This window comes from Pleurodeles waltl, chromosome 11, assembly GCF_031143425.1.
Source record: "Pleurodeles waltl isolate 20211129_DDA chromosome 11, aPleWal1.hap1.20221129, whole genome shotgun sequence".
NCBI classification, from domain to species: Eukaryota; Metazoa; Chordata; class Amphibia; order Caudata; family Salamandridae; genus Pleurodeles; species Pleurodeles waltl.
In genome coordinates this window covers 636,684,386-636,710,851 of record NC_090450.1, presented here as the reverse complement: position 1 = coordinate 636,710,851, position 26,466 = coordinate 636,684,386, and the positions used below count along the sequence as shown (strand labels likewise).

General features: G+C 41.9%; 1 protein-coding gene across 4 annotated transcripts in view; it reads left to right on the top strand.

Annotated features, from left to right (window-relative positions):
- EBF2 (EBF transcription factor 2) overlaps nt 1–26,466 on the top strand; it is a 193,842-nt gene that overhangs the window by 16,252 nt on the left and 151,124 nt on the right. For all 4 annotated transcript variants that reach the window (XM_069214155.1, XM_069214154.1, XM_069214151.1 and 1 more), the window contains exon 6: nt 14,409–14,477. In XM_069214155.1, coding sequence (XP_069070256.1) covers nt 14,409–14,477 — 69 coding nt within the window. The remainder of the gene's footprint in view (nt 1–14,408; nt 14,478–26,466) is intronic.

Genomic DNA, 26,466 nt, shown 5'->3' with positions numbered 1-26,466 from the left:
CTATGTCTGATTTATGCCTAAATACCCTCAGAGTACATACTTCTGGGGTATGTTGTAGGAACCGTGAATGTGAGTATTATGTCTGACCCTGTAAGAACCTTCCGGTAACATACTATAGATGCCGATTGTTTATGTGTTTTGTTTACCAGACACTTATCCAGTTATGGAAGGTTTTCATGGCTGGTCATTAACCATATACACGGATGAATGGATTATTTGTATAGCACTGGCGCTAAATAACGAACGCCTTAAAATCACTCATCCATGCAGTCCGCCTTTGATTCCGCAAGACATTAAAATTAAATGACACTCCTAGATGTCAACATTAACAAATGGAATCACGGCCGCTCCTTTAGTGCTGTACTGCCTGCACTAAAACCCCCGCGCCACAAAATGTAAACCCTGTGGAAAGTTGAGCTTTCTCTAAGATATAAACGATTTTTAAATTTCTGATTTGAGATTTTAGTGCGTTACCTGGCACACCCCAGCTGTGTTCAAGGTTTGTGAGGCGCTTGGTTTCTATCGCCTTTCCACAGCTAGATGTGCTTTTCGGCTTCGTAATTTGCATAACAGAGTGCGGACTCGGCGGGAACAGCCAGCTGCCAACAAGTGTTTTAAAACGGCCTCCGCAAGAGCGCTCTTGCAGAGTGGAGACGAGCAGTTGGAGTTTGGTGTACTCTGCTTTAGTGGTTTTTATGACAAGTATCTCTTCGACTTGCTGTGATTTTTATGCGCGAGTCCCTCAGGTAGAAAACATGAATCGCTTTTGCTGATATACAAAGTTTCCAAACGCGGGGAGATATTTCCCCAAATCTTGGAAGGACGCGCGTGTGAGACATTTTTGTGTGATTGTTTGTGGTGGCCAACGTTAGAGCTAGTTTAACTGCTGTGAGTGACATGCTGAGCTTTCACTTCACGCTGCAGGCCTGGGCAGAAAGTGCACTTTCAGCCATTCAAACCTGCCAGAAACCGAGGTCCGGAGGCAGACAGAAGCTCTTGTGACCCGGGAGCGTACACTAGAGCGCAAAGAAGCACCCGGGACTGAAGACACCAAACACCTGTGCCTTTTAACTATTAACTAAAATCAAACCAAATCGGCAATTCGATTACAAACCCGCGAATGTCCCAGTTCCCAAATAGTTGTGCTGAAAGGAAAAATAACAAATCGATCTTTATGCCTGTCACTAAACTGAACAATAACTGTGCTAATATGATTGGTGTTATAATTGTTATCGTTACCTTTATTATTATTATTATTATTATGTACGTTCATTGTTATTTTTATTTTCGTTTATTTCGTTTAAAGTACCGGAGTGTTGAATTGCTGGAAGTATGATGATAACATAATCATTATCACTATTAATAATATTCGTGATTATAAAACAAACAGCGTCTATTGATAGTATATTATATAATAATAATAATAATAATAATAATAATAATTTCGTTTCAAGTGGGTCTGTATTCATAGCTCATGAGGATGAGGAAAATGACCTGACACACTTTACCCTGGTCAAATTAAAATAGCTTTTTCTCCCCCAAATCTTTTCACTACATAATTATTTTGTTTAGTGGTAACAGTGCTACTACTACGTTGAAATATTATTATTTTTATCGTTATTAATATTCGCCGTTTTCGTTACCATTGTCACCATTACTGATATTATTCATCATTGACAATATACCTTTTAGCCAAAACATAAAAATAACTATAATGGGTGTGTTGTTAAAAATGACAGTAATGCACGAAACTAAAATTACTCGTGGCAATAATAACAACTTTAATCTACATTGTATTCATTTTACTGAGTAGAATAGTGCAATAAATCTGTCGCATTGTTCCAATACATAAACTACAAGTGGTTGCTGGACGCCATGAAACTCCCCCTCAGCCTTTGTGTCTGGTCGTAAAAGTTGCCGAAGCTGCGCGCACACTTTACCGGGTGCGTCAGCCGTGTTTCCACTTCCCGCGAGCCTGTCACGTGTATTTCTTACAGTTCATGCGCGCCTGTCATACATGTGGTGCCGCTGTGCCCTCTCATGAGCCCGGCGCCTCCAGGCCCGTCATAAGGATTGTGCTATGCGATCTGCGCGTGTTACATTCCTTGCCCTCTTCATTATATATATTGTGCTTTACAATACTCCTAACACGTGCATTACCGAGGGGCACTGCCACGGCGTGTGCAGCACCCCGCCCAGTATCATGGATGGGCACAAAGCTCTGGCGCCCTTTGTTGGTGTATTGCGCCCAGCGCTGCTGTGTTGTGTTACAATCCCCGGCTCCTTAGTGCGCGCACTGCCCTTAAATCACCCCTGGCACTAGTGTCAGTATCCTGGCGTCCAAGTTATGCGCCCGGTCGCCGCCCCATGGCATGTGTACCGTGCCCCTGTTTTGCTACGTTACCCTGGGACCGATTGTGCCAGTCCCAGTGCCAAGACCCGGCACAGCGCCCTGCGCCCGTGTCTTGTTTACAGTGCCCCTGTCGTGCGTATTTTACCAAAGCGCCAATCCCATGATTGTGTACATGCCCGGCCCCGGTGCCAAGACCGGGCACAACGCTCTGCGCCCGTTTCTTGTTTACAATGTTCCTGGCGTGCGTACTTTACTGAAGCGCCATTCCCATGATTGTGCACATGCCCGGCCCCGGTGGCAAAACCGGGCACATTGCCGAGGCACCCGTGCCCTGTGTACTGCGCCCCAGTCCTACTACGGTGCATAAAGTCATCAGTCCCTTACATACCCGCACTTTCTGTTCAATTATGGTTCTGGTGCCACGGTACTGTACAGAATGCCGGCACGCCGGAGTGTGGTGCAACCAACTAGGGGCGGTGCACGAGGTAAGGTGAACATCGCAAGTGCCAGGGCCTCTAACCCCTGCAGCAGTGCCGGAGTACAGCACACAAGAGACGGGCGATGGGCACTGTGCCCGGTAATAGCACTGAGGCCGGGCCGCGGCGTGTATACTATCATGGTATGGTGCCGGGGTAATGTAAGCATTCAAAGCGCACGGTGCACATGGCACAAGCCGGACACTGGCACAGGACACAGACGGGGACAGGGGCGATTGTGCGCAGTGGCCCGCAACCCTGCCCTGTTTACAGTGCCCCTTTCTTTGCCAAATGCATACTGCCCACACACCAGTGCCATAATCACGCACTCAATACAGTGCACGTGCACCACGGCTCCTATGCTGTGATTATTCAGAGAGCCCGTGACATCACCTCGTGTACCGTGCTGAGGCGCGGCTCTTATTACGCACCAGGACGACGCCGCGTGCACTCCATGCCACGCGGTGCCAGAGTGCGTATTTTCCGTTTTGCGTGCAATATATAGCTCTGCTACTTTGTTTATAGTACCCAATGTGTTATGCCATGTGTACAGTGAGTGCCCTAACCCGAGCAGGCAGCCGGGAGCTCTTCTGTGTACATACAATAGCTGTCTCTGAACTGATGTATCACCGAAGACACAGAAACGAAGATAAAATGCACTTGTCTACATCAGACACGCACATCAAATATTTATATTCCTGCTCAGCAGTCGCAAGACATTTATTTTGTACAGTTTTTGTAACACCTGTTTTTATACTGCAATCAAAATAAAATAAAGCGACCGCGAATGACGTGTGACGTACACTACATACAGACTGAATATTCGCCGTGTGTCTATCTATATAAGTGCGCGCCCACGCATACATAGGTACACACAGTGGTACGCACTCAGTAGTGCACGCACACTAACACACTCATACAGATACACAGAGTGGGACACGCACACAAACCTACAGTGACACACACAAAAACCCACACAGAGTAGGCCACACACAGTACCCCCCCCCCCCCACACACACACACAGACATACGCTCATGCATTTAGTGGCATACACACAGGTAGGCCACACAGTACCCTCTTTCTCTCTCACGCACACACACACACACACAAAGACACCGAGTTAAACGCACTCGCACACAGTGGCACATACACACACATAGTGGGCCACACACAACAGCACGGTCAGTAACATTCGCATGCAGGCACACGCAACGGGACTCCCAAGCTCAGCAGTGCATTCCCACACAATGTTGCACGAATAAAGTGGCACACAGTCTACGATTTCTTTTGTAATTCGAATAACAGTCTTCGAGGAAGTGGGGCACAGTCTGACATACACACACTTAAACGCACTGAGGCACGCGCGCGCTCATACTCCTGATTTCAGATTCGCACACAGCATACTCCGCATTCTGTAGTTCGAGAGGCGTTTGACGCACACAAGGGACACGCCTCTTCGCCCATACATGCAGAAAGTGCCAGCGCGGGGCTCCCGCCTATATATGCCTTGATACGCTCTTGTTCTGCCAATTACCCTCTAAGGGTGGGGGCGGTCGCACTTGTGATTCTCTCTCCCCCTGCCGACCCGCCTGCTGGGGGGCTCGGGCACATTACAGACGGAACAGCAGCGGTCCCCAGGCCCCCAGCTGCCTAATAACAGAGCTGCCTGAAGCCCGGCAGGGCACAGCTGGGACCTGCACCGCCGGGCTCGGCACCGACAGCTCCCCTAATCAGCGAGGCCAGCCGGCCACTGGGAGCCGGTCTTTAGCGGCCAGATGGTGTGACTTTGGACACTTTTGTTAGGCAGCCTAGGGGAGGAGCTGGGGAGGGGCGACAGCTCGACAAAGGCCTCCACGCTGGGGCTCAGACTGCAGACAGATTGAGGGGCTTTCCTGTGGGTGGGGGAGAGATGGAGGCGTGCTCATGTTAAAACGATTGTAGTGGTCTGCTCAGTGCCTTCATGGCTAGGTATTGAATACCTGTAACTCTTTAATTGGAAAGGGACAGTACTCTTGCTTCTCAGCAGGTTGCATTACTTTTAGTGGGAAAGTACCTGCAGTTCTTAGAGCAAATACAGGTCCTGTGGGATAGTGAGTATCTGCACTTCTCCATCTGCTTGCTTTTGTGTTTATCAGTGCTTGAAATTGAAATTTAGAAGTGCAGGTACTAATTGTCCTAGAGCTGCTGATAATTGCTGGTACTGTCCCCTTAAAATAATTTGAGCTGTGCTGAGAAGTGCCAGTATTAATTCTTCCAATTTAAAGAAGTGCAGGTACTGAGAACTTGATAGCACCTGCCCATCATACAAACATTAGTGCTATTCCACTTTCTGCAGTTTTTGAAGCTACATTTACATACAAAGAATCTGATTAGAACTCCATCATTTACTTATTCAATGGTTTTCCAGAAAATTGGCCAAGAATACCTTCCTCGTGGACTTACATTGAACATTTCATTTGATAAGTGAGTGTCTCCCACTTTCTCTGGAGCACTTAAATTGCCCAAAGCATATTTACCACAGTGCCAAATGCATTTTATTTCACAAGATCACGCCCCTTACTGTACACAGTACATTTCACTAGACCAAAACAAACCTCTCACTTTTCTTTCCAGATTGCAGCATCTGTAACAGACAAGTTACTGCAATTAATGCATTTCTATGGGCCAAAAGCAGCCCATAATTTTCCTATATGTTTCAAGGGTCTGGGATATACCCTTCACGCTGCTCAATATATCCTAGTTGGCCAAATAAGCCCCACATTTTTCCCACATGATTTGCGTTAACTAGAGCACATTCTTCACTGCACTCATTACTTTTACATCGGGCTAAACAAATCTCTCACTTTCCCCACTAGATTTCCAGTGAGTAAACATGGATCTCACAGGACTCAATACGTACCAGTTGGCCAAAGCATGTCCTTCATTCTTCCTACTACCTTTTGGTGAACCAAACATATCCTTCATTACACTGGATATATTCCAGTTGACCAAAAATAGGGCCCTCACTTTTCCCACTAGATTTCCAGTGACCATAAGATATCTCAATCAGCGTTACAATTATTTGAAGTGGTCAGGGTGACAAATTAAGTCAAGTTTTTTTAAACAATGAAGCTTTAGACAAGAACAGCCAGTCAAGAATGGTCTAAGGATATTTGTCTGTCTGCATACTGAGGCTAATACACAAAGGCATTAAGGAGTACGACTGCGAATAATCATAATACCTTTGTGAATTGGCCCTGAAACATCCAATTCCCGATTAGTACAAGTGTAAAGAGGGCATAACCCTTTCTCTTTGTACTAATTGTATATGAATAGTCTAATTTTAGACGCTTTGGGATCAGTTCAAAAAGGCATTTAAGAGTATGTGAAGGTCGCACTACAGGAACACTAATTCAGTCCTCATGAATGGCTTTATGTATTGGCTCCATTAAATGTGCAACTGAGTTGAGTATGAATGCATGAATAAGTAGGTGTGTGAGTGCATGAATGTGTACACTTATACAATACATGTAGCAAAACATTCTGGACAGCTGACTTAACCACATTTCAAACTCCAGTGTCACTTGAATCTTCAAATAGTCCTGTATATCAGTCTGTGCCGTGTTTTGTTCATCGTCAGAGATCTTATAATACTCAACAAGGCTATTGTTATTCCAGAGAGGTGCAGTAAACTTGATTCAATGCCAAAATGGCACTTGTGTACACTTTCTGTCTTAATTAATCCCTTCCATTTGTTGATGATTTTGAAAAACACATAAAATCTAGGTGTTAAGTCCTAAACATATGTTAGCTTATTCCACTTATGTTGCATATAACAGATTCAAGCAATAGGTTAGTCTAGTTTGTTAAAAAAAAAGGTATTCATAGGAATAGGCTTGTGAGTGTTCAGTTCCAATGTTTTTTTCAGTCATCAAGAAATAGCTTCTCTCTGAAAGCATGGAAAAGGCACAGTAGTGAAAAGACACAAAAGTAAAAAGCAAAAACTCATGGAAGAATCAATATAAATTTCAAGGCAAATTGAAAAAAAAAAAAGTAAATCACGCTTCGACATAGTCAAATAACAAAAGGAAGCCTACTTATCATGAGTATGTATACCCACTTTTAAGCATTGAAAGATTTCCAATCAGGAGGCATGTATCAACATAAGCTGGCACTCTCTTCTAAACTTAATGCATAGTGCATGAACTCTTTTGGAGAATTTGCAAACCAAATGAGCCCTAGTTTATTGAATGAGAAGGATGCTTTTGGATCTTCCTTCTGCAACTTACTTTACAGATCCTTTCCAGATTTTTCATGCAACAAGTGTGGATCTGAACAGTTTTGAAGTAAAATTAGTGTTGACACTCCTGGACTTAATTCGATGTTTGACCCCAGGTAGTCTGTTATCAGTTTCTGCAAAAAAATATCAGAATGGAGCTCTGCTGTATCAGCCTTCTAGAAAACTGACATATTTGCCAGACTTGGATAGGGTTCTTGTATCTGCATAAAAAAAGCACAGCGAAGAGGCCTCCAAGCAGGAGCAAATTCCCCTCTATAACTATAACAGTTTCAGGAGGGATCTCCTGTGAGCATGGAGCGCAGGACAGCAGCACAGGATTCGTTCTTGTAGTTGCAAAGTCTGCAGGACCTCTTCTTGTCGGGTCGAACCCAAGAGTTAAAATCCGCCCCCTGAAGACCCAAGAGTCGCATGAATAGAAGGTTTCTACGAGCTGGTTCGTTTAAGGCTTCTAGAAGATATGGTTGTGGCTTCCCCCCAAGGTAAGAGTTGTTCAGTGGGTGTAACAGATATGCAGACTTTAAAGTGCGTGAGTCCAGTATGTATGTAGTTGGAGTCAGCTGCCTATTGATGGCCTTTTCCAGGCTAAGAAGGGAATGTCCTCAGCGATCAGTGCAAGGCATTCTATTTGGAGAGATGTTAACGCCCTTTGAACTTGTCAGTGCCAGGGATTTCCTCCTGTCTGAAATGTCTCTTTTAGACAAGATTTTAAAGTATTTGGGGGAGCTTTAAGAACTCTTACGTAAAAGTTTGGGTATCAGCCTCAAATGTAAGCAACTGTCTTGGGAAGCCGAGTTCCAGGCACATCCCGGCCCTCCTTATTAATTTGTTCAGTTCAAATACCTTCTTGTAGGCTGTCCATTGGAACTTTTCTAAAGCGGGGTAACATGCGTCCAGAAAAGCCGATTTCCCATAGTGTTCTGCCGGGAAGAGCGTGGCCTTTATGACCTTATATATGGATGCGGCCGAAGCACTGTGCAAGATCTTGTTAAGGTGCGTCAGGGAGTATTCAATAGCCCCAGGTTTTTTTCAGGGCAGCCTTCATAAATTAAAACACTCACAAATATGCATGCAGAACATAATCTGAAGGAGTTACACTCACAAGCAATAGACACTGTTCAGCACATTGAATAGAGCTGTAAGATTGCAGTACACTGTCAGCACATAAGCAGCATAGTTGAACTGCACACTGCTTTGCTCTGTTGCCTTGTTGTGATTTCAGCATGGAATCCCTCAGGTAGCAAGTAGTCTTAGTTTAACTATACCTGAGTGAATGAAGGTTTATTATTACTTTCAAGTAAGCTATTTCTCTGGGAGACATTTATTTTCGCTGCCACGACACATACACACACAGATTTTTCACATTTTTGTAATTATTTGATGGACCATCAAGTACTATTAATATATTTGGACTGAATGGTGTGTATTCCAATATAATTCTTTGTTCTGTGAAAACACACTATGATATGCACTTCTGTGTGTTTAAGGAATAAAAGGATCCCACATACAAATACCCATGTCTTGAAGAGTACTGCGACGAATGTTAAGTTCCCAATATAAAAGAGGGAAGACTTTGGTGTGGCTTTGTGGATGCTAAACAGTGATAATTTTGTTGCTGATGACATGGCCTCTGCCACAAAATGCAAAACACTCACTAGCGCTCCTCTTCCCTGTTTTATTTTCTGTTCTCTAAAAGGCACAACAGTGTGATTTTAGTTTTAGTGCAGTGCTTTGCACAGCATTTATGTTTATGACAAAAACGTGCTGTTTTGACATACCCATGCTGCTCCAGTCAAATACAGTTTCTGCAGTTATGACAGATTTATAGTCACTTTCTGTTTAGTGCCAGCAGGACACCCTTCCATCTGTTTGCTGGGGCTCGGAATAATTCAAGTCGGATGTGTACCATGGGGAAATATAAGCATTCCGTTCACACAATCCATCCACAAATGCAGCAGCAGTAAGGAGATAAATAATTCAGCTGAAGCCCTTACCTTACAAATCAGAGTTTAAATATCTGTTAGTCCCATCCACTCGCTCCAAAACCCTAGTTTATTCTATGCCACCCATCTCCACTGTGAGTCAATAGTTTGAACTCATAGTAGCCCTCTGTTCTTAGTCATTGGTTTCAATATCTACAGGAACTCATCATTTATGTTAAATCTCTAAGAGGCCTTCTTGACTTGCTTTAACACACTGTAAATCTCTACCTGCTAGCTTCCTTCAGTGCCACTTGCTCCAAACTGTTCCATTCTCTCCACCTGAAGGACTAGTTTTAACTCCTCATAGACTTTCTAAACTATTGGTTAACATCTCATTTCATTCTACTGACTCTCTCATCTCTAAACCACGTTTCCCTTATCACTCTCTTATATCTAAGCCATTACTTGCAGTTGAAACTCATCTCTGGAAATCCCTCTCCACTCACTCAAAGTCATTAGGTTTAATACTTACACTGGTTTAAAGATCAAGTAGACATTTCCATGTAAAGTCCTGTTTTAAATCTCAATTTGCTGTTTGAGTCATTAAGCTCTACCTTTTGCCGCAGTGGTTATAAATCTACAAACACTCTGAATTGAATGAATATCATGCTCCTGTCCTACATAAGTGAAAGATTGATGTTTTACGAGTGTTTGGATGAATTTAGCAAGTGTTATTGTAATGACTAGCCTTTATCCAACATTGCTGATTGATAAGTAACTTTTTATAGTAACAGGTATTGTATTTGTGTATCTATAGGTCCGGATTCCCTAATAATAACACAGCCATAGATATATGTCCATGTGGACATTTAAACTGATTTAGCTAAATGCACAGCAATTATCAAATTAATTTAACTTAACTAGAGAATACAGACAATACGCTGATATTCACCTGGACCCAGAAAAAGCTCTTCAGGTTCAAAATTCCAGGTTTCGTTAGGAAGATGTATGGAAGTTCATGGACATTAGAAAATTGATCTTATTTGAAGTTTAAGGCAAGGAGTATCAGCTGAAAATAGTTTCCACACAGTGAAACGAAAAAAAGAAACATTTTGCTACTGCAAATTTGCGTCAGGTTACTATACCAAACGTTTCCACCTGACCAAATTACTGCTATAACATTCTTTAAGAAGCCCAAAATGTAGGAGAAAGCATATATGAGCAAACTTCTAATTTGATGTTCAATTTTATGTTCATAGCTTTGGTGGGGAAGGTGAAACCATGGTTAAATTACATATTTAAAGGTAATATAATTCAACATACACAAAATCTCTTAAATTTAGTTGACCTTGCAATCTTTTGAAAAATAAGTTAATATTACCTCTTCAATTTTAAGGACCACCTTGATCACAAGGGAAGAGATTATCACACCTCCTCCGTGGGGAGTACTTGACTACCAACCTCAACAGTTCACAAATCGAGTCAATTACATTGGTCATAGAAAATGCAAAGTTCACGAACAAAACAATAAGGATAGTGACAACTACAACAGGTTGGTATAGAGTAGGTAATTATGTCAGCCCATCCAAAGCATATAGGAACTCCTGGGGCCTACAGATATCCAGTACCCAAAAAAAGCCCAACAGCTGTGCGGTGTTGTGCACCAAAACTTTTAAAAAAACATCTATAAGCAATGCAACTTCTTATTTCGGATCTGTTAGTGGCAACTTAAGCACAGTTAATCACACCTGCTATTTCCCAGTACAAATAATCAGCAGAAACATCTGTGAACTTTCATCACACATCATATCCTTCAACGGATACAAGTATTAGCGACCAATATAAGAATTATTAGATAACTGGTTAAAATAATGACACTCGATGGGTGGCACAGCTGTGTTTAAATCGCTTAACAGAGATCATATGATTTCAGCCAGGATATACTGACCGCAAGCAAACCTTATCCCCATTATACGTATTTGAAGCATTCTTAGAAACGGGGTTTCTTGTGTTAAGTTTATCAAGACAATATGCAGCAACCTCAAATAGGGTGTGGTTAATTTCAATGTCGTGAAACATTATTCAGTCTCATCGTTCTGTCGTCTTTTGCATAAAAAAATAATATTTTGATTCCTAAGCATGTATCCAAAGTACACTACACAATAATAATATTTTTCTTTAATATAACTCTTAAATAATTTCAAGAATTTTTCAGCATGCAATTTATTATTAAACATATGTAAGTGGTACTTATCGACTCATATTTGAAAGAGTGAAACGTTAATTCGTAAATTGTGACCTCAAGTTTATTCACAAATCCCAGCAGCAGCCACTCAACCGACTCAGCTATCTTACTGGTTCATGAGAAAGTGTTTCCTGCAGCCGTACGACGCTGTGTACGGCAGCCTGGGAATGGTTAAGGCATTACACAGGGGATGAAGGGGATGTGAGGTGGTGGCTGTCGCCTAGCAACCTCATCACTATTCTCTCTGTCCCCTGGCACTTTTCTACAGATTTTTGAAAAACTGGTGATAAACATTTCCCTGGGCTAAATTGGTGCAGGTTTCTTCTACTTTATTAAACATAAACAGACAGAGACACACAAATAACACCTGTGGTAAATGCAGAGGGTGGAAAATGGGTTTTACATCTACTTTTGAAAGGAAGCTGAACGACTCAAAAGTTGTGTAACCGACTGTATGCATTTTTTCAACTACAACAAACCATTTTTTTGTGTTTTCCTCCCCTTTTGTTTCATTCACTAACTAGGGCTCTTCAATTGTTTCTTTATTTTCTATTTTATTTTATATCTTTCTTTGTGCTTTCTTCATACGTTTTCCCTCCCTTGCCTTATCTAATTTAATTGAGCCCCTTCTTTCTTTCTACTACTTCGAAATCTGCTCTGCACCTTCCCTTCCGTGTTTTAGAAAAGATCTCAAAATCCCACTCTTCAGGCAACATCACATTCTACCCTCATGGTTACTTCCAAACGAGTGCTTTGTGTGTAGTCCCAATCGCTTTAGCCCAGAGCTACCCCTTAACCCCCAGTCTGCCCCTTGTTGCTCAACTGTTGCTCGTCATTCTGAAGCCCACAATGCCCCTTCTTTCCTTCCTGTAACTGTCCTGCTTGTGTTAGCTAAGTCTAACAGCTTCCCCTGTGCTCTAAAGAGGTTCTCAACCTCCCCTTCATTGTAAAGTGCTTTGTTGGTTTGTAGTTAGGTCTGCACTATGTAAGTCCTCAACCACAAGTGTACAGATACTTACTTTCAATCAACATTATTACCCTTTTGATTTAATGTAATTGATTGGGTTGACTCCCTCCTTCTTTTCTTTCCTTTTTATGCTATTTGACATATGTGGCATTGGGCAGTTCAATAGTGCATTTATTTTTACCTCTTACTGAGTAGATGGTCACAGGTCCATTTTGGATTAAGCTATAGACCATGTTCTAACAATTCATTGAGAATCAAGGAGGTATTATACTTCCCACATAAACATGCCAACCCAACCCAATGTACATACATTAGACAGAGAATAAATGACACGCTTTTCATGATTTCAATATTTTGCAACAGTAATTACCTGATAATAACGTTTAAGTCAAGCACAGAAATATGCTTATGAGCTCAGCCTGCTGGAGCTGTGGACTGAGAAAGGAACATAGATGAATGGGGAAAGAGGAAGAGTGAGGAAGGTGGTGACTGGGCAAAGATGTGAATATGGGAAAGATAAGAGACAGAGAAAGAGAGGGCAGACATGAAGATATAGGCAGTTTGCAGAGAGAGGAGATATGGGAGACATGAGAGTAAGGGATGGGAGACAGACGAAGAGAGAAGGGGGTGGGAAACATATTGAGGTGAAAATATAAAGGAGAGGCGATGAACGGGGGGACAGGATTTAAAGGAAAGAGAGAAAAGATATGGGAAGGTTGAAATATTGTAATAAGAGAAATTTGGGAGACAATTTGCACCCAGGGTGAAATTGAGATAAGATAGGTGGGGAAAGGGCATGGTACCAGAAAAGTGTCTGACACAAATGTTTACCTTATTTATTGTTTACAAAATATCTCCCTATTGGAGTTAATAATAGAAAATCTATACCCAGTAGGACAAACCTTTTAGTAACAATATTCACAATACAAAATTATGTTTGGCAATATTCATTATTATATTGGTAGGGAATATCAAAGTCAAAATATCCAGTGGTCGCATTATTGTGACCAGAATATCGTGGGATTAAATATTGGAGTTCTAACTGCACAAAGGGAAGTATAGAATTTCTATTCTTAACATCACATCTATGTACCTTTAAGATATAGATATCACCAAGGTAAATAATATGGAGAGTTAGGAATAGAAAATCTATATAAACTTACCCTGTGATATTTTGTCCTGCAATATTCTGTTCATGATTTTGCAACCCTTCAATATTTTAGTTTCGATATTCATGACCCACAACTTTCTGACAACAATTCTGTGACGTACAATGAGGAGATATAGAGTGGAGACAGAGAAATGGATGACAGAGAGGGAAAGACAGAGGGGGAATAGAGAAGAGAGGACACAGAGAAACAGTAGTGTAAAGACAAGGTTGAACATTTAACTCTACATTTATATACTTCAACAATATATGTATCATCAAGGTGCATTGAAGAGGTAAGAATAGTAAATCTAAACTTATCTATAAATACTTACCTTTACAATATTTTGGTAGTATATTTTCTGGGTATGATATTTTTAGCACAATATTTAGGACCCTCTTGATGAAGAAGAAGTAGATAAGAAAAACAGAACAGATAGCGGGCAAGGTAGAGGCGACAGAAAGATACATAGAACAGAAAGTTGAAAATGGGGAATGGAGAACTAGAGGAAACAAGGTAAAAAAGAGTAGAAGGCAGAAAACAACTGTGGAGGTGGGAAGGGGAAAGTATACAGGGGCTCAAGGGATGAAATGGGAAAAAAGAAGGGAGCGGGGTAAAGATAGAGAATATATAGAGGGAATGATTTATGAAACGGTGAGACAGCAGATGCATATGACAGATTCAGTGATGGGAAGCGAAATAAGATGTTGTGGAGAGAAGAGATGGTAAAGACAAAGAAGAGGTGGATAGAGAGAAAAAAAAAGAAGTAAGGAAATATATCGAAAAACCAGAGGAAATTTTGAAAGGGTGAGGAAATAGGTGTAGGGGGTAGAATGAATAAGAATAGGGAAGCAAGAGAGGAGATAAGCTGAGAGGGAGAAGAGATAGGAACAAGAGATCAGAAGGTGGAGGGGCCTGAGCATGTTAAGAAAGGCCAATGGCACCTTGACGTTTGCTTTAAAGGTTTAATTGATGCTGTAGGCCTTAATATTCCTCTCATGTCTTTTTTTCCTTCTCTAGTCGATGCTGTGAAAAGAAAAGTTGTGGCAACAGGAATGAGACACCATCTGACCCAGTGATCATTGACAGGTAAGGGTGGGCCCAGTTAGTGCCTTATATGTGCATCCCACCCACACATATGTATGTCTGCAAAAGGTTTTAATGTCAGCATGTGCTCTATAGAGGTAGTGTGCCCCCACATGGGCAGTGGGTGGTGATTTGCATACGTCTTTGTCACTTTTGTGGTGAATTTTTATTGCACTTTTCTTTGACCATCATCGGCTTGTAATCGCAATAGCAAATGTTACAGACAGATTTATATGTGGCCACCGACAGAAGTAGTTACTCTATTGAAACACAACTTTTGATATTAGATAATGATTAAAGTATTTATTTCAGGCTTCCATTTTCTGCCTTATTTTTACACATAGATCCAACTTGGTCTCCATTTCAACCCTTACCGTCACCCGATTTAATTTTACTTGTCTTCACTTTCATCAAGGAGTGAGCAACATTGGCTGGATCTTTGTGCAATAGATTGTGGCACTGTGTTGTACCAACAGAGTATTCTAAGGAGAGGGGATGCATCCTGATATTGTCAGGTTTGAATAAATATTAGCAGTACCTCTTCTCGGGAGTCCTTGTGGGTCTGCGATTAAATGACACATAGATTTCATGCTGAAGATATTGGAGAAATACTTTAGAGCTGAGCATTAACCTGGTGTGAAGAATAGCAGTCTTCAGGGCGCATCCTAGAAATTACCTTGAATTGTTAAATACAGAAACACAATAAGATTAGGAAGCTGTCCGGCCTATGCTATCGGGACCTTCTGTAATGCTTGGTTTCTGAAACTCTTTAAAGGCAAAATGTACCACATTTTAGGTAAAACATTAGGATGCCAGGTTGGTACTTGATGTTTCCAAAAGACCGCTATTGCTGGGGAAGAGATGGGCACCAACCTTTCGTCAAAATAAATTCCCTTTTTTCCTCTGTGACTATGATGAGCGCATTTTTGAAGCCTTTGTGACAGATGTGGCATGCATCTTCTTACGGGGCCTGAGGGTTTGTTTACAATGCTTTTGCACTATGGAAATTCACGTTGCTGGGCACAGCCTCTGTGGCTGAGCTCGGCAGCTTGGCACATGAAGCTTGGCAAGGCATACGATGAAGCAATGAAGGGAGGGAGCTACTGCTCTTATCACACGGTGATGGAAATTCCTACACTGTGATATCTGTTTAATGAAGTGAATCAATGAACTTCCTTTCTTCACCGGCTGTACAGGTCCCTCCTGCAGGTTGGATATGTGGGAGATCTTTGGGGAGATATTGCTTCAGTATGATGCAGTGTGAAGTTGCCATCTTGCCTAAGAAGCCATAATGATGGACTTCACACCATAGGCCACTCAGCTCTTTGTTTGCAGTAGCCTCTTGGCAATAAGAAGCAGACTTTGCCTTTGGACTCTGTCGGAGTTTGAAAGTACCTTTGAACAATGAAGCTAGTTTCAGATCATACCCAGAGGTGCCCCACAACCTACATCTCACTGTGAACAGCAGCTATGTTGTCAGTTGTAGAAAGGGAAAAGTTACTCGACAGCAAATGACCTGTCTTTAGATGATGAATTTTAACACATTACCGTTTTTATCCAAACTACTCCTGCAACTTTTGTTAGAGTTCTCCTCGGAGCAGATCGGCCATTGTTCTTCCTAGCCAATCACTGTTGATTGTCCTGACTACTAAGTAATAAGGGCTGATCCATGTCATACAATGATTGTCATGTCTACAATTTGGCAAAGCAATAGCTTCTGGCTCACTTTCCAACTGCATATCGTTGTCCATGGGTACTCTACCTTGCTCTCATCCAATCACACCATGGCTACGGCTATACCAAAGGGTTCACTTTTACCATGAGCAGGGACCCTGCACACCAGCCTGTCCTAAGAAGGCTTAATTCTGCCTCAGTCACCTGAGCTGGGGCTTACTCAATTCAACTACCGGTGCTTCTATGTTGCTTTATACCTCACAAACCTTCCTGCGTCTTCTCACAACCTTTCTCCCAAGTCCCTCTTTTCATTACACAAGATTTTCTTCCACTGTTTATTTCTAGAACACTTAATGTCAGATTTATGAGCAGAGAGAGCCCAGTTGGTGCATTCAGCCCTCGCACCCTACTTGACCTGGTGAAATACCAAAGTTTCAACACCGAGGCACATGAAGTGACCATTTATAAGCATATGACCCTAAAACAATATTTACAAAAATGTACATTTTCGAGAAAACATTCATTCAAGCACCACAAATATGCCAGAAACGTATTTCACCACATATATTTACAAGCTGTAATTTGAGGTTATTGGATTTTTTGGCGCCTGTAATACTTTGTAATGACATGCTGGAAGTTTACATATATTTACCCTTCTTTGACACCCAACCGCCTGACTCCCAACCAGCCCTGTTTGTCCTCAGTAGAGTAACCTTAAGGAAGGGGGTTCCTCTGTCCATGAGTTACATGTTGGCTGCCCAGTTTATCATCCAGGGCAGAACAGTTCGCAAATAAATGGGGAAGAACAGACCTTCTTGGCCCAGTGCTCCGATGCCTCAGTGGGAATTTGATTGGCAGCTTGGCTTCAAGCCCTCAGAGTATTCTTCAAAAATATAACACAGCCCCAGTTTTTACTGCCCCTGGGATCATTGGAACAAGTTTCCAGAGCGAACATTAAAAAATAGAGCTCATTGGGAACACTACAGAAAGACCACATTAATATTACTTCTTGAACGACCTCCAAAGGTCTTGTACAACAGAGCGGGAGTTGGATAGATTGCAGCTCTGGGCTTCATCCTTGGTTTGGAGCGTTAGAGCCATTATTCACCAGGGTTAAGGGATGTAGAACGGCTTTGGGCCTGAACAAGTATATTCTTATATCTAACCCTCGTACCACAAAAATGCTGCTGTACCTTTGGCCCCTCTTACCTCATGCTCCCCATTACTCACGAGGTGTATCATGCCCCTTAGGATTCGGCAAGAGCAACACCCACTAAGAGGGCCAACACTGCAAGCTGGGTGCACTATTTTCCGATTACTGGCATAAAAACTTTTAGAAGCTATTGGCCAGGACACAAAATGCGTATAGAGGGCTTTAGAAATATCTGTCCTAATATAGGACACTGTGTTCACAATTCACCAGTACAGGCCCTGCTTCACTGGCTACAATAAAAATGTGTTTCTGATTTGAAGATCTTTGTACTACATACAAAAGGTGAAACGTGTCAACAGTGGTTTGACATATAATAAAAGGTCCTATCCCTAAAGAAGTGTATGTGGCTCCAAAAGAAGGTAATATTGTTGTCTGTCTCTCTTCTCCCCCTCCCCCACCCATCACAAATGCATCAACCTAACAGTCAGACACCAACAATATCCCTGTTTCGGATGGGTCTTTGCAGTAGTCTCCCATTTAGCTTTCACAAAAGTTCTTCCTTTGTCCATGAGTGTGCACCTTCCCACTAGAATAGGGTTGGAAACTGAGAAAACCTTCCTTTCTGTCTTACTATTTATTTGTATGCAGTATTCGTTGTTTTGTGTTTTTATAACTGTGTGCAATTATTTTGTTTGTGTACTTGTGTATTAATAGTTGTATTAAGTGCACCGTATATCCCTTGTGGAATCAGAGTAATATACACACTTGAGGAATCCTCTTCCAGGATGCCCATATTTTAAATAGCACCAGGCTACTTGTCTAGCACAGTCGCATCTTTCTGCATACCTATTTCACGGCTCAGTTTGCGTGCTTGGCCAGTTTGTATTGTTTTAGGCGCACACTGTGGATTGTGATTTTATTTTGCTTATGTATTTGCTGAACTGGTGCCCCCTGACTTCTTTATGGGATTGGTCTTTGTCTGATGCTCAGCTCTGCTTGATTGAGAGAGAGTTCTCGAACCATGGTGCAGAATAAAAAGTTTGTTTAAGTATTAAATACTGTCTGCATGTTTTTGGCGTTCCATGCAAAGTATGATTTTTGCTCGTGCGGTTACTGTGTCATTCAAGATGTTAGCCACTCGCCATATGCAGCCAGCGAACGAGCGTAATGTGATACATAGGAAATTACCAATAAATGCATGCCTAAATGTATACATAAGAATAATTTTATAAAATTGCTTCCATGTTTTTTTTATTCACCGGAGTTACACTTTTTAGTGTGTATTTCCCTTTGTACTTGTCCAAGGAAGAGTTTCTGCCAATGTTTTAACAAGACCTTCGAAAAACATGGTTACAGGTCACAGTAATTTCAGTTGCTGTTTTTCTGGCTGCCTCCCAGTTTTGTATAATTGCGGCTGTTATGGAGGGCGATAAACCTTGGGTTGCATCACTTTTTTGGCTGTAATCGCAGGTGATCTGATGCAATACGACATGACGAAATTCAAGCCACGTAAAGCGACGCACACGCCATATTGGGTGGTGTTGTCGGGAGATGGAAAGTTAAAGTCTGGCTTTGCGAGAGGGGAAATGGAGGGGCGAAGAGGCTTAGTGAGATCATGCCTGCTTACGTGATTATCCTTCCGTTAAGCCACGGCTTAAGTTTAGTTAATTGGGATGGCAAGGGGAACATCTTGCGCGGAAGGCTTAATTCATAGGTTGGGGGTGTGTGGGAGAGGGGGAAAGTGGCAATGGATTACTGCTTTCAGATACCAGCTGCCACCCATGCTGGTGTTCTTCAGCCTTTAACCACTTCCCCTCTGTGGCGCCTACTTTAGCTTTGCCTTTCAAGAATGGGTGGTACCCGCACTCTTCGGCCCCCTCTCCCGTCACTTCCCACCGCTGCCCCAGATGGTAATAGGTCCCTGTCCAAGCGAGGTTGGGTGGCCTTGTCACATTTCCAGGTCATTGCATCTGCCTGAACAAATTTTATCGAAATCAATCACAACCTTCGTGCTGGTGTTTTTTTGGGGGGGAGGGAAAGGAGAGCTAATGTTTTGCTCCTGAACACTTATGCATCCCAAGAGATGATCACCTTTGACAAGTGAAAGGAAAAAAGCTTCTTATTCAGTGGGTTACTTTATACTTAAGTCATTGTGAATTTCTCGCCAGTCTTCTTTGTGTCAGCCCCTGCAGATTGTCTTCGCATGGGGTGCAAAGTGGCCATATCAAGATAGGGCAGAGAGCACTCTCTGGGTTTTCGGGGAATGTACAAGGACAGGAAGTTTTTAAGACAACACGGTCAGGAAGTTTTTAAGACGAGAAGCACCATGCATGAAACGTGGTGTTGAGATTTTGAAGAGAGTGGGTCACAGAAAAAAACATTTTGGCACCAGAGGCATGGAACATCCTTAGTTGGGTAAGAATGAATGGCAAATATTCTTCAGAGTGAAAAAAATCCCACCTGGGTAGACATGTTCAGGACAAGCATAACCAGCATTAGCAAAACCATTATGTCTCACCTCTAAATCCTTTTTGCTTTGTCAATTGTTCTAGCCAGGCTTAATATCATTCTCTATGCTGTGCAGCATGGTTTTTAAAAAAAGAAATAAAAAAGCCAATTTGAATGCGCCTGCACCTAGCATGTTTTCCTACAAAATGACACAAGTGTTTTTTGTGTTTGCTGATCTGAGTAGGTTTGGCAAATGAAGAAACCGGGGGTAAGGGGGAAGGAAACAATGAGGGTAAAAGGGGGGCAACACAGTGGTGGGGAAGTAACACAGAGCTGGGTGAAGTAATAGGAGAGAATGCATATAGCAACAACCCAGGAGAGAGGAATGCAACGGGGGGGGAGGGGCAACACAGAGGTGAAGCAACTTGTGAAGGGGCAACAATAGTAAGAGTGAAGCAAAGGACCTTAGGAGCATGAGTGGATGAAATAATATGGAGGGCATGGGGAAGGAACATGGAGGTGCGAGCAAATGAAAGAAAGAGAGCCAAAGGTGAAGGTGAGCAGAGAAGCACATGGTTGAAAAAGCTACATGATAAGACCGGAAGAAAAAAAAAGAAAAAATGGAGCACCCTGTACACAGGAGAAGCAGGGAAGCACATGCACTCTCGTAGAGGGCTTAAGTACAAAGAAAAAAGGAGTCTTCAAAAATTAGCTGTAGAACAACACAAGTAATGCATCTGTGCTCCAGGACAGGGACAAACTCATGCAGTCAAAGTAAATCCCACAAAATCCATCAACAAGAAGCAAGCAAATACGTGAATATGAAGGCAACCAATGGTAAGCAATGGGTGGGATATAAGCACACTGTATGGTTACAAAAGGTCTTGTAAGAGATGCCGTATGCTTTATCTTTAGGCAAGACATAAAATGGAAGAAATAATACCACCCAGGGATGACTAGGCAACAAAGTAGTGTATGTGAAAAATTTGCAGTTGCTGGCACCAGCTAAGCTTGTGTAAATAACAGAAATACATGTAATTAATCATTATAGATATCCTGAATGTTTTCTAAGCATACTGAAAAGTAGTTTATTTGTTAAGACTATAGAAATGTATAATTTCAATTGAAAAAAGTTAAGACATGCTGTACAGCCATTTAATTTTTGGTTTCATTTTAGTCTTTCACTTTCTGAAAATATATATTTTTCCATTCAATCTGCAAATCCTGTCTAAATATAAGTGAGTGAATATTATGTTACTTCTTATGTCCCTGACAAGTACCACTAGGTGCGCTTTTTGTTATGAAATCCCCCCATCTCAAGAGCCAATCAATGTGGCTCAATTAGTGCTAAGAATGGCTGAAAAGAGAGTTTGTATGTCCCTTGGCCAATTAAAGGTGAGAAAGGCTATGCCATGCGAATGGTGGAGCTACTTTTTCCTGTGATTACTGAACATGCCCATCTCTAAGTCAGGTGCCTAAATGGTTCCTACTGCAACATACACAGGTGCTGCTGTGGTGGCATCTAGACAGACTCATCTATGGTACTTGGCCCAGGCAGACAGGAGTGGGGCCTGAGGTGTTGGAAAGATGCCATGATTTCATAAAGACTGACCTATTTTTGGCCTTTGTAGGGTGGCCCAGGGACTATGGTTGACATTGTGGTGGCACCAAGTCTGACTGTCTTTGCTTTGGGGCTTCAGGAGGTTGGCAGACTGCACCGACCATAATGGGTCATGAGTGGGCTCAGCAATGAAATTGAGTGACACATGCCACACATCTCAAATGACATGACCCAGTCAAGGGCTGCAAGTGTATGAGAGGTGATGTGTTCAGACCTGTGCTCAGTGGTCTCATGCACCCTTCCACTCCACAATACATATACATTAAATCAGATTAATATAATAATTGTATATGTGTGTAAGTATCACACACCTGAATATGATTGTTAGACCTAGTAATAAATATGTTTCTGTGCCATATTAATAACCACAAACAGAATATTTGCAACGTTTCGAATAAGATTAACATATTACTTTCATCTAACTTATATACAGATATGACCCTTAATCACACTATCTACATACCTTTAACCACGATATGATTATTAATCATCACAATGATCACATATAATAATAACTCTGATGTTAAATGGAGTTATGATAATATCGAACACTATCATGACATGAAGAATTGTATGCACACCAATGTTAATTAATAATAGTTCGTCAAGTTACCGTTATAAATCTCAGTTACATTAATGACTGAAACTGGATGAATAATAACGCATGCGTTTCCACAAGCAATACTAGAAATAAACACATGAATTACCATAAAATATTTCATCAAATTATGATAATGTGGAAGAAATTATAATAATGAGTTAGTATTTTACCTCTCACCGGGTTTTAAATTGGGAGATCTAAACTGGGGGTTGGGTATGAGAGCATTTCACAGCAAAACAGCATAAAGCACTATCAAATAATACACTACATGAAATAACACAGTGCAAATACACGTGTTATTTATATTCCATGCACATCAGCCTGTAATAGCAGGCAGTGATAGCATGACAAGCTAAACCTTAGGTAGTAGATGTCTTTAGCATGCAGTGGTAACTGTATAATGTGTGGATTTGTGTACTGAATAACACATTTATTATTAGTCTGTAACAGCATGCAGTGATGGCAGAATAGTCCACAGGCACCCAATGCAGACCTCAGATGTCCATCAGATAGTGTGCAGCATGCGCTGAGATCAAGGCGGATATACATCTGATCTACGCGCAGACACAATGTAATTATGACATCTTCAACAGTTTTTAACAGCATGGCAGCAAAAAGGTGATACATCTAGAACCACAAATTCAGCCTGCGTTTGCTGTTGTGCTTTTGCAGCACTAACCAAAGTGACAATTTAGGGCCAGATGTACCAAAGGATTTTACCCATTCTGTGTCTATGGGAAAAAGCTTTCGTACATATGGCCCTTACTCCTTCACCTCCTCCGCTGATCTGTTTCGGCCGCCTGCCGAGTCTGATTCTGGAATCTCTGAGGTGCTAACCATCCAGTAACAGCATGCGGTGACCGCGGTGCAATATATTCCCACAGATTCTATATAGATCTTGTTCACCCATTTCCAACAATTCAATGATAGCAGTACAACGCCAGGCACATATTCTGTACATGATATATTCATTAGTCCTGTAAAGTATTAAACGATAACAACTTGAGGCACAGAGAACGTGCTATAATCCTCACCTTTGACCTTTAATAGTATGTATTTAAAGCATGTTTAAATGTTTGCAATAGAATTACGTTACATCAGTATTTGTCAGTGGTACGTTTCTAGAGATCACATGCTCAGTTTGAAACATTATTCAGAGAAAACATGGGAATGCACAGGCAGGCTTTCTTGATATCACATGTTCACTTTGTAACAGTATGCCTTGGTGTAATGCACATGTAAGTGTATCCTATGTTTAGGTGAAGCCTATCAGACAACATAAGCTATCTGGTTGCAAAAGACTTGTCATCACCTTACCAAGGTCTTACAATGGGCTTAAAGCCCACCCATTTCTTACCACTAGTTGGCTTTATTGTTACCCTTAGTTGCTTGCTTCTAATGTAATGGCTTGCCTTGTCCATCTTGTGTTTTGCCCTCCCCCTGGAGTGTAGCCCCTTTACTTGAGTGCTTCCACTGCTCACTTATTGCGAACTACTTTTTTCTTTTTGCTTGAGCACTCCATGAGAGTGCATGGGTTTTCCCCTTGTCTCCCTCGTATTCTTCTCTCCCACCTACTCTGTGTTGCTTTCTCTCATCAATTTGCTTTTCATGTGTAGTCTCTTACTTCTTATGGTTAAGCACTCCACAAGTGTATGTGCTTTTTTCCACCCTCCCATTCTGTCCTGCTTTCTCTTTTCCTCTTGCTGCTCCATCCTTGCTGCTCTCTCTTGCCTGGGCCTCTGTGGTGTTCTCCCACTCTTATGTTGCTGCCACCTGCCATTTGTGTGCTTCTTTTCCTCTCCTTCGCCCCACTCCTCCATTGCCCTCCACCACCTCAATATCCAGAGTCCCTATTAAAAAATCTTTTACTTTTTTATTTAGTGATCTAAATGGAGCCCTCTATTTTGGGTCTGTAAATAAAAAAGCAAAGCAAACAATGGTTGCCTCATTCTGCTGGAACTTGTAGCAATACGTCCATTATTGGGATTACGAGACTACCCCAGTGCCTTTTTTAATCTTTTGTTCTGATGATTCTGCATAGCATCCAAAATTATATAGCCGAAAACAACTGGCAAAGCCAGTAGATCCTTAAAATGAAACCTATTGGCTTTGCTAGTGCTTATTTGATTTTAAATTGTGGTAATGCCCTAGCACTTAGTGACCACCCATGTAGATCATTGCAATCTGCTACCTGCATCAGCCTCTCTGGTTCACACATGACTATCTGAAAGTGGCCAGAGCTTCCCTATTTTATGGTCCTTAGCAGAGAGTTGTACACAAGCCTTGTTTTGGAGGCGTGTTAGTTATAATATTTGTATGTGACAGGAAACTAGTGCAGTGAAATTAATCCTCCTGTTTGGATTTATGAAGTGTTTCTCATGTGGGTCGCTCCTACTTGCTCTTACAACTTTGGTTGATTACCACTAGCATGAGTTGAAGTCTCTGAGGATTTATCATGGAGTGCCTGGTAAAATTGTAGTTATTGTATTATTTAAAAACAACTTTTTACTATATATTTTCTGGCTTGATGTGGACACACAAATCAATCTGGATTCTTTGTACCAAAAAGAAGAAAGTTTACCTTTACATTTGATTGAATTTACTTTTATTCTGATTGACTTTTTGATTTGATCTTGCAGTTGTGAAGTTTTTAATCCATAAAACATATACAGACGTATTTTGATTGACCTTCCTTACCAGCATGCATGTTTCCGGATCTCCTAGATTCATTCCTCTCTATGATCTGCGCTTGAGCTCCAGAGGAAGGCCAGAGAGGCTAAACGGGAAATAGCCTTACACACTGTGCATTCTGGGAAGGGTGAAACGCTGGAAACACAGTGGATAAAGTTATGTGTTACAGATTATAATCTGTTTTTGGAATGGAAACTATTTTTTGAGAGACAAAAATTAAATCTTGAGAAAAAAAAGGAAATACACTGAAGGTCATTTATATCACTCTCAGTAACTCATTTGCTCTAAATAACAGTCTTTATCCCACAACCGCAGGGAAAGGAGTGGGTAAACCAGATGGGGGCAGAAAGTGTGAATGAAGGATGAACACATAGAGTTCTGAAAGATGAGATCACCATCCCTTCCAAAGTAACCATTACCATTGGCTTAGCTTTGTTTAGTGTTTTGCTTGACATAGTGGGAAGAGGTCATCACTATGGGGATTTGGTTTCTCTGCTCATGACATCATCAAATTAACCATTTTTTATGACAGGAAGATCTTATGCGAATCATCCTTGTATACTGCAGTGGACACCAATCAGTCCCACCGCCAGAAACCCCCCAAATCTTACTCCTGTGGAGCAAGTCGTGCAATGTAGGAGACTCCATAGACTCCAGTCGCAAACCTGTGTTTAATACCTCATGTTATGTATTTCATATGTTGTTCCAAACCCTCAAATGGAGAGCAGTCAGACGTTGGTCTAGAAAGGGAATGACTCTGATCCACCACTATGTGCTCTTCAGGGCCTACCGACAATCTGCTAATCTACCCATATACCTGTCTGCCTCTGAATCAAACACTGATCTCTGTGTAATGGGGCCATTAATATTAGTCCATTATGCAGCCCAGTAGAACCCATTTTTAGTCATATTTTTTACAGTAGGTTTAGAAACTTCTTATTCCCTCCTGTGGAGATCCTGTATAATTTGCAAATCACAGGTTTGAATCCGCACAGGAACAACTCAGCCTTTTATCAATCCGAAAGAGGCAACATTAATGCTACTGAGTTGAGAAATATGAATACCTGTCCGGTCAACGCCCCCAGATATTGCACTTTGTGGCGCGCATTGCAGAATTGTTTGATAAAGCTGTTATTTCGCTATCCACAGCCAACGAAGGTCTCTATACGGCATAGCTGCCCTTCAGACCCTGCCCCCTGCACAGACGTTCCTTAATATTAACAAAATGTCCCCAAAACGTTGATGTCTAAGAGTAGGCGGGTGCGGGAGGGTGTCAGGAAAGGGGGGCCTGGGTTTAGTCACTGGCAAATCTTCCTGTCTTTCTTTTCTGTCTGAAGTGAAAATAAAATGATGTACGGTGGTGTGTCGGCACTGCCTGCTGACAGGGAGCCTCAAAGGGTTCCTTGGAGACTATTTTTTTTCTGCTGGAAAAAAGTCTCCTTTATCTTTAGCTTTTCCCAGAATTCCTGCCAGACATCTGGTTCTCTCATTTTCTGTCCGACTTCGAAAAATATCACTGCCATTTTCTTCAGCGTTTAGCCCATCAGCACCAGCTGAGTGATGGCCCTGCACGAGAACTTGTCTGAAACATGCGTTGACCTTCAAAAGCAGTGACCCTGAGAGCTTTAACTGCTGCCTGGCTTAGAGATTTGTGGGGCCCTCCCCTGCAGAGGCCCTTCTCCAGGTGGGAAGGCAAGAAACATAGATGATTGCTAACTGCGCATATATACTATGCCCCTATTCGCTAGTGCACTCAAGTGGGGGTGCCATGTTACATTCTGGGGACAGGTACACACACCGGAAA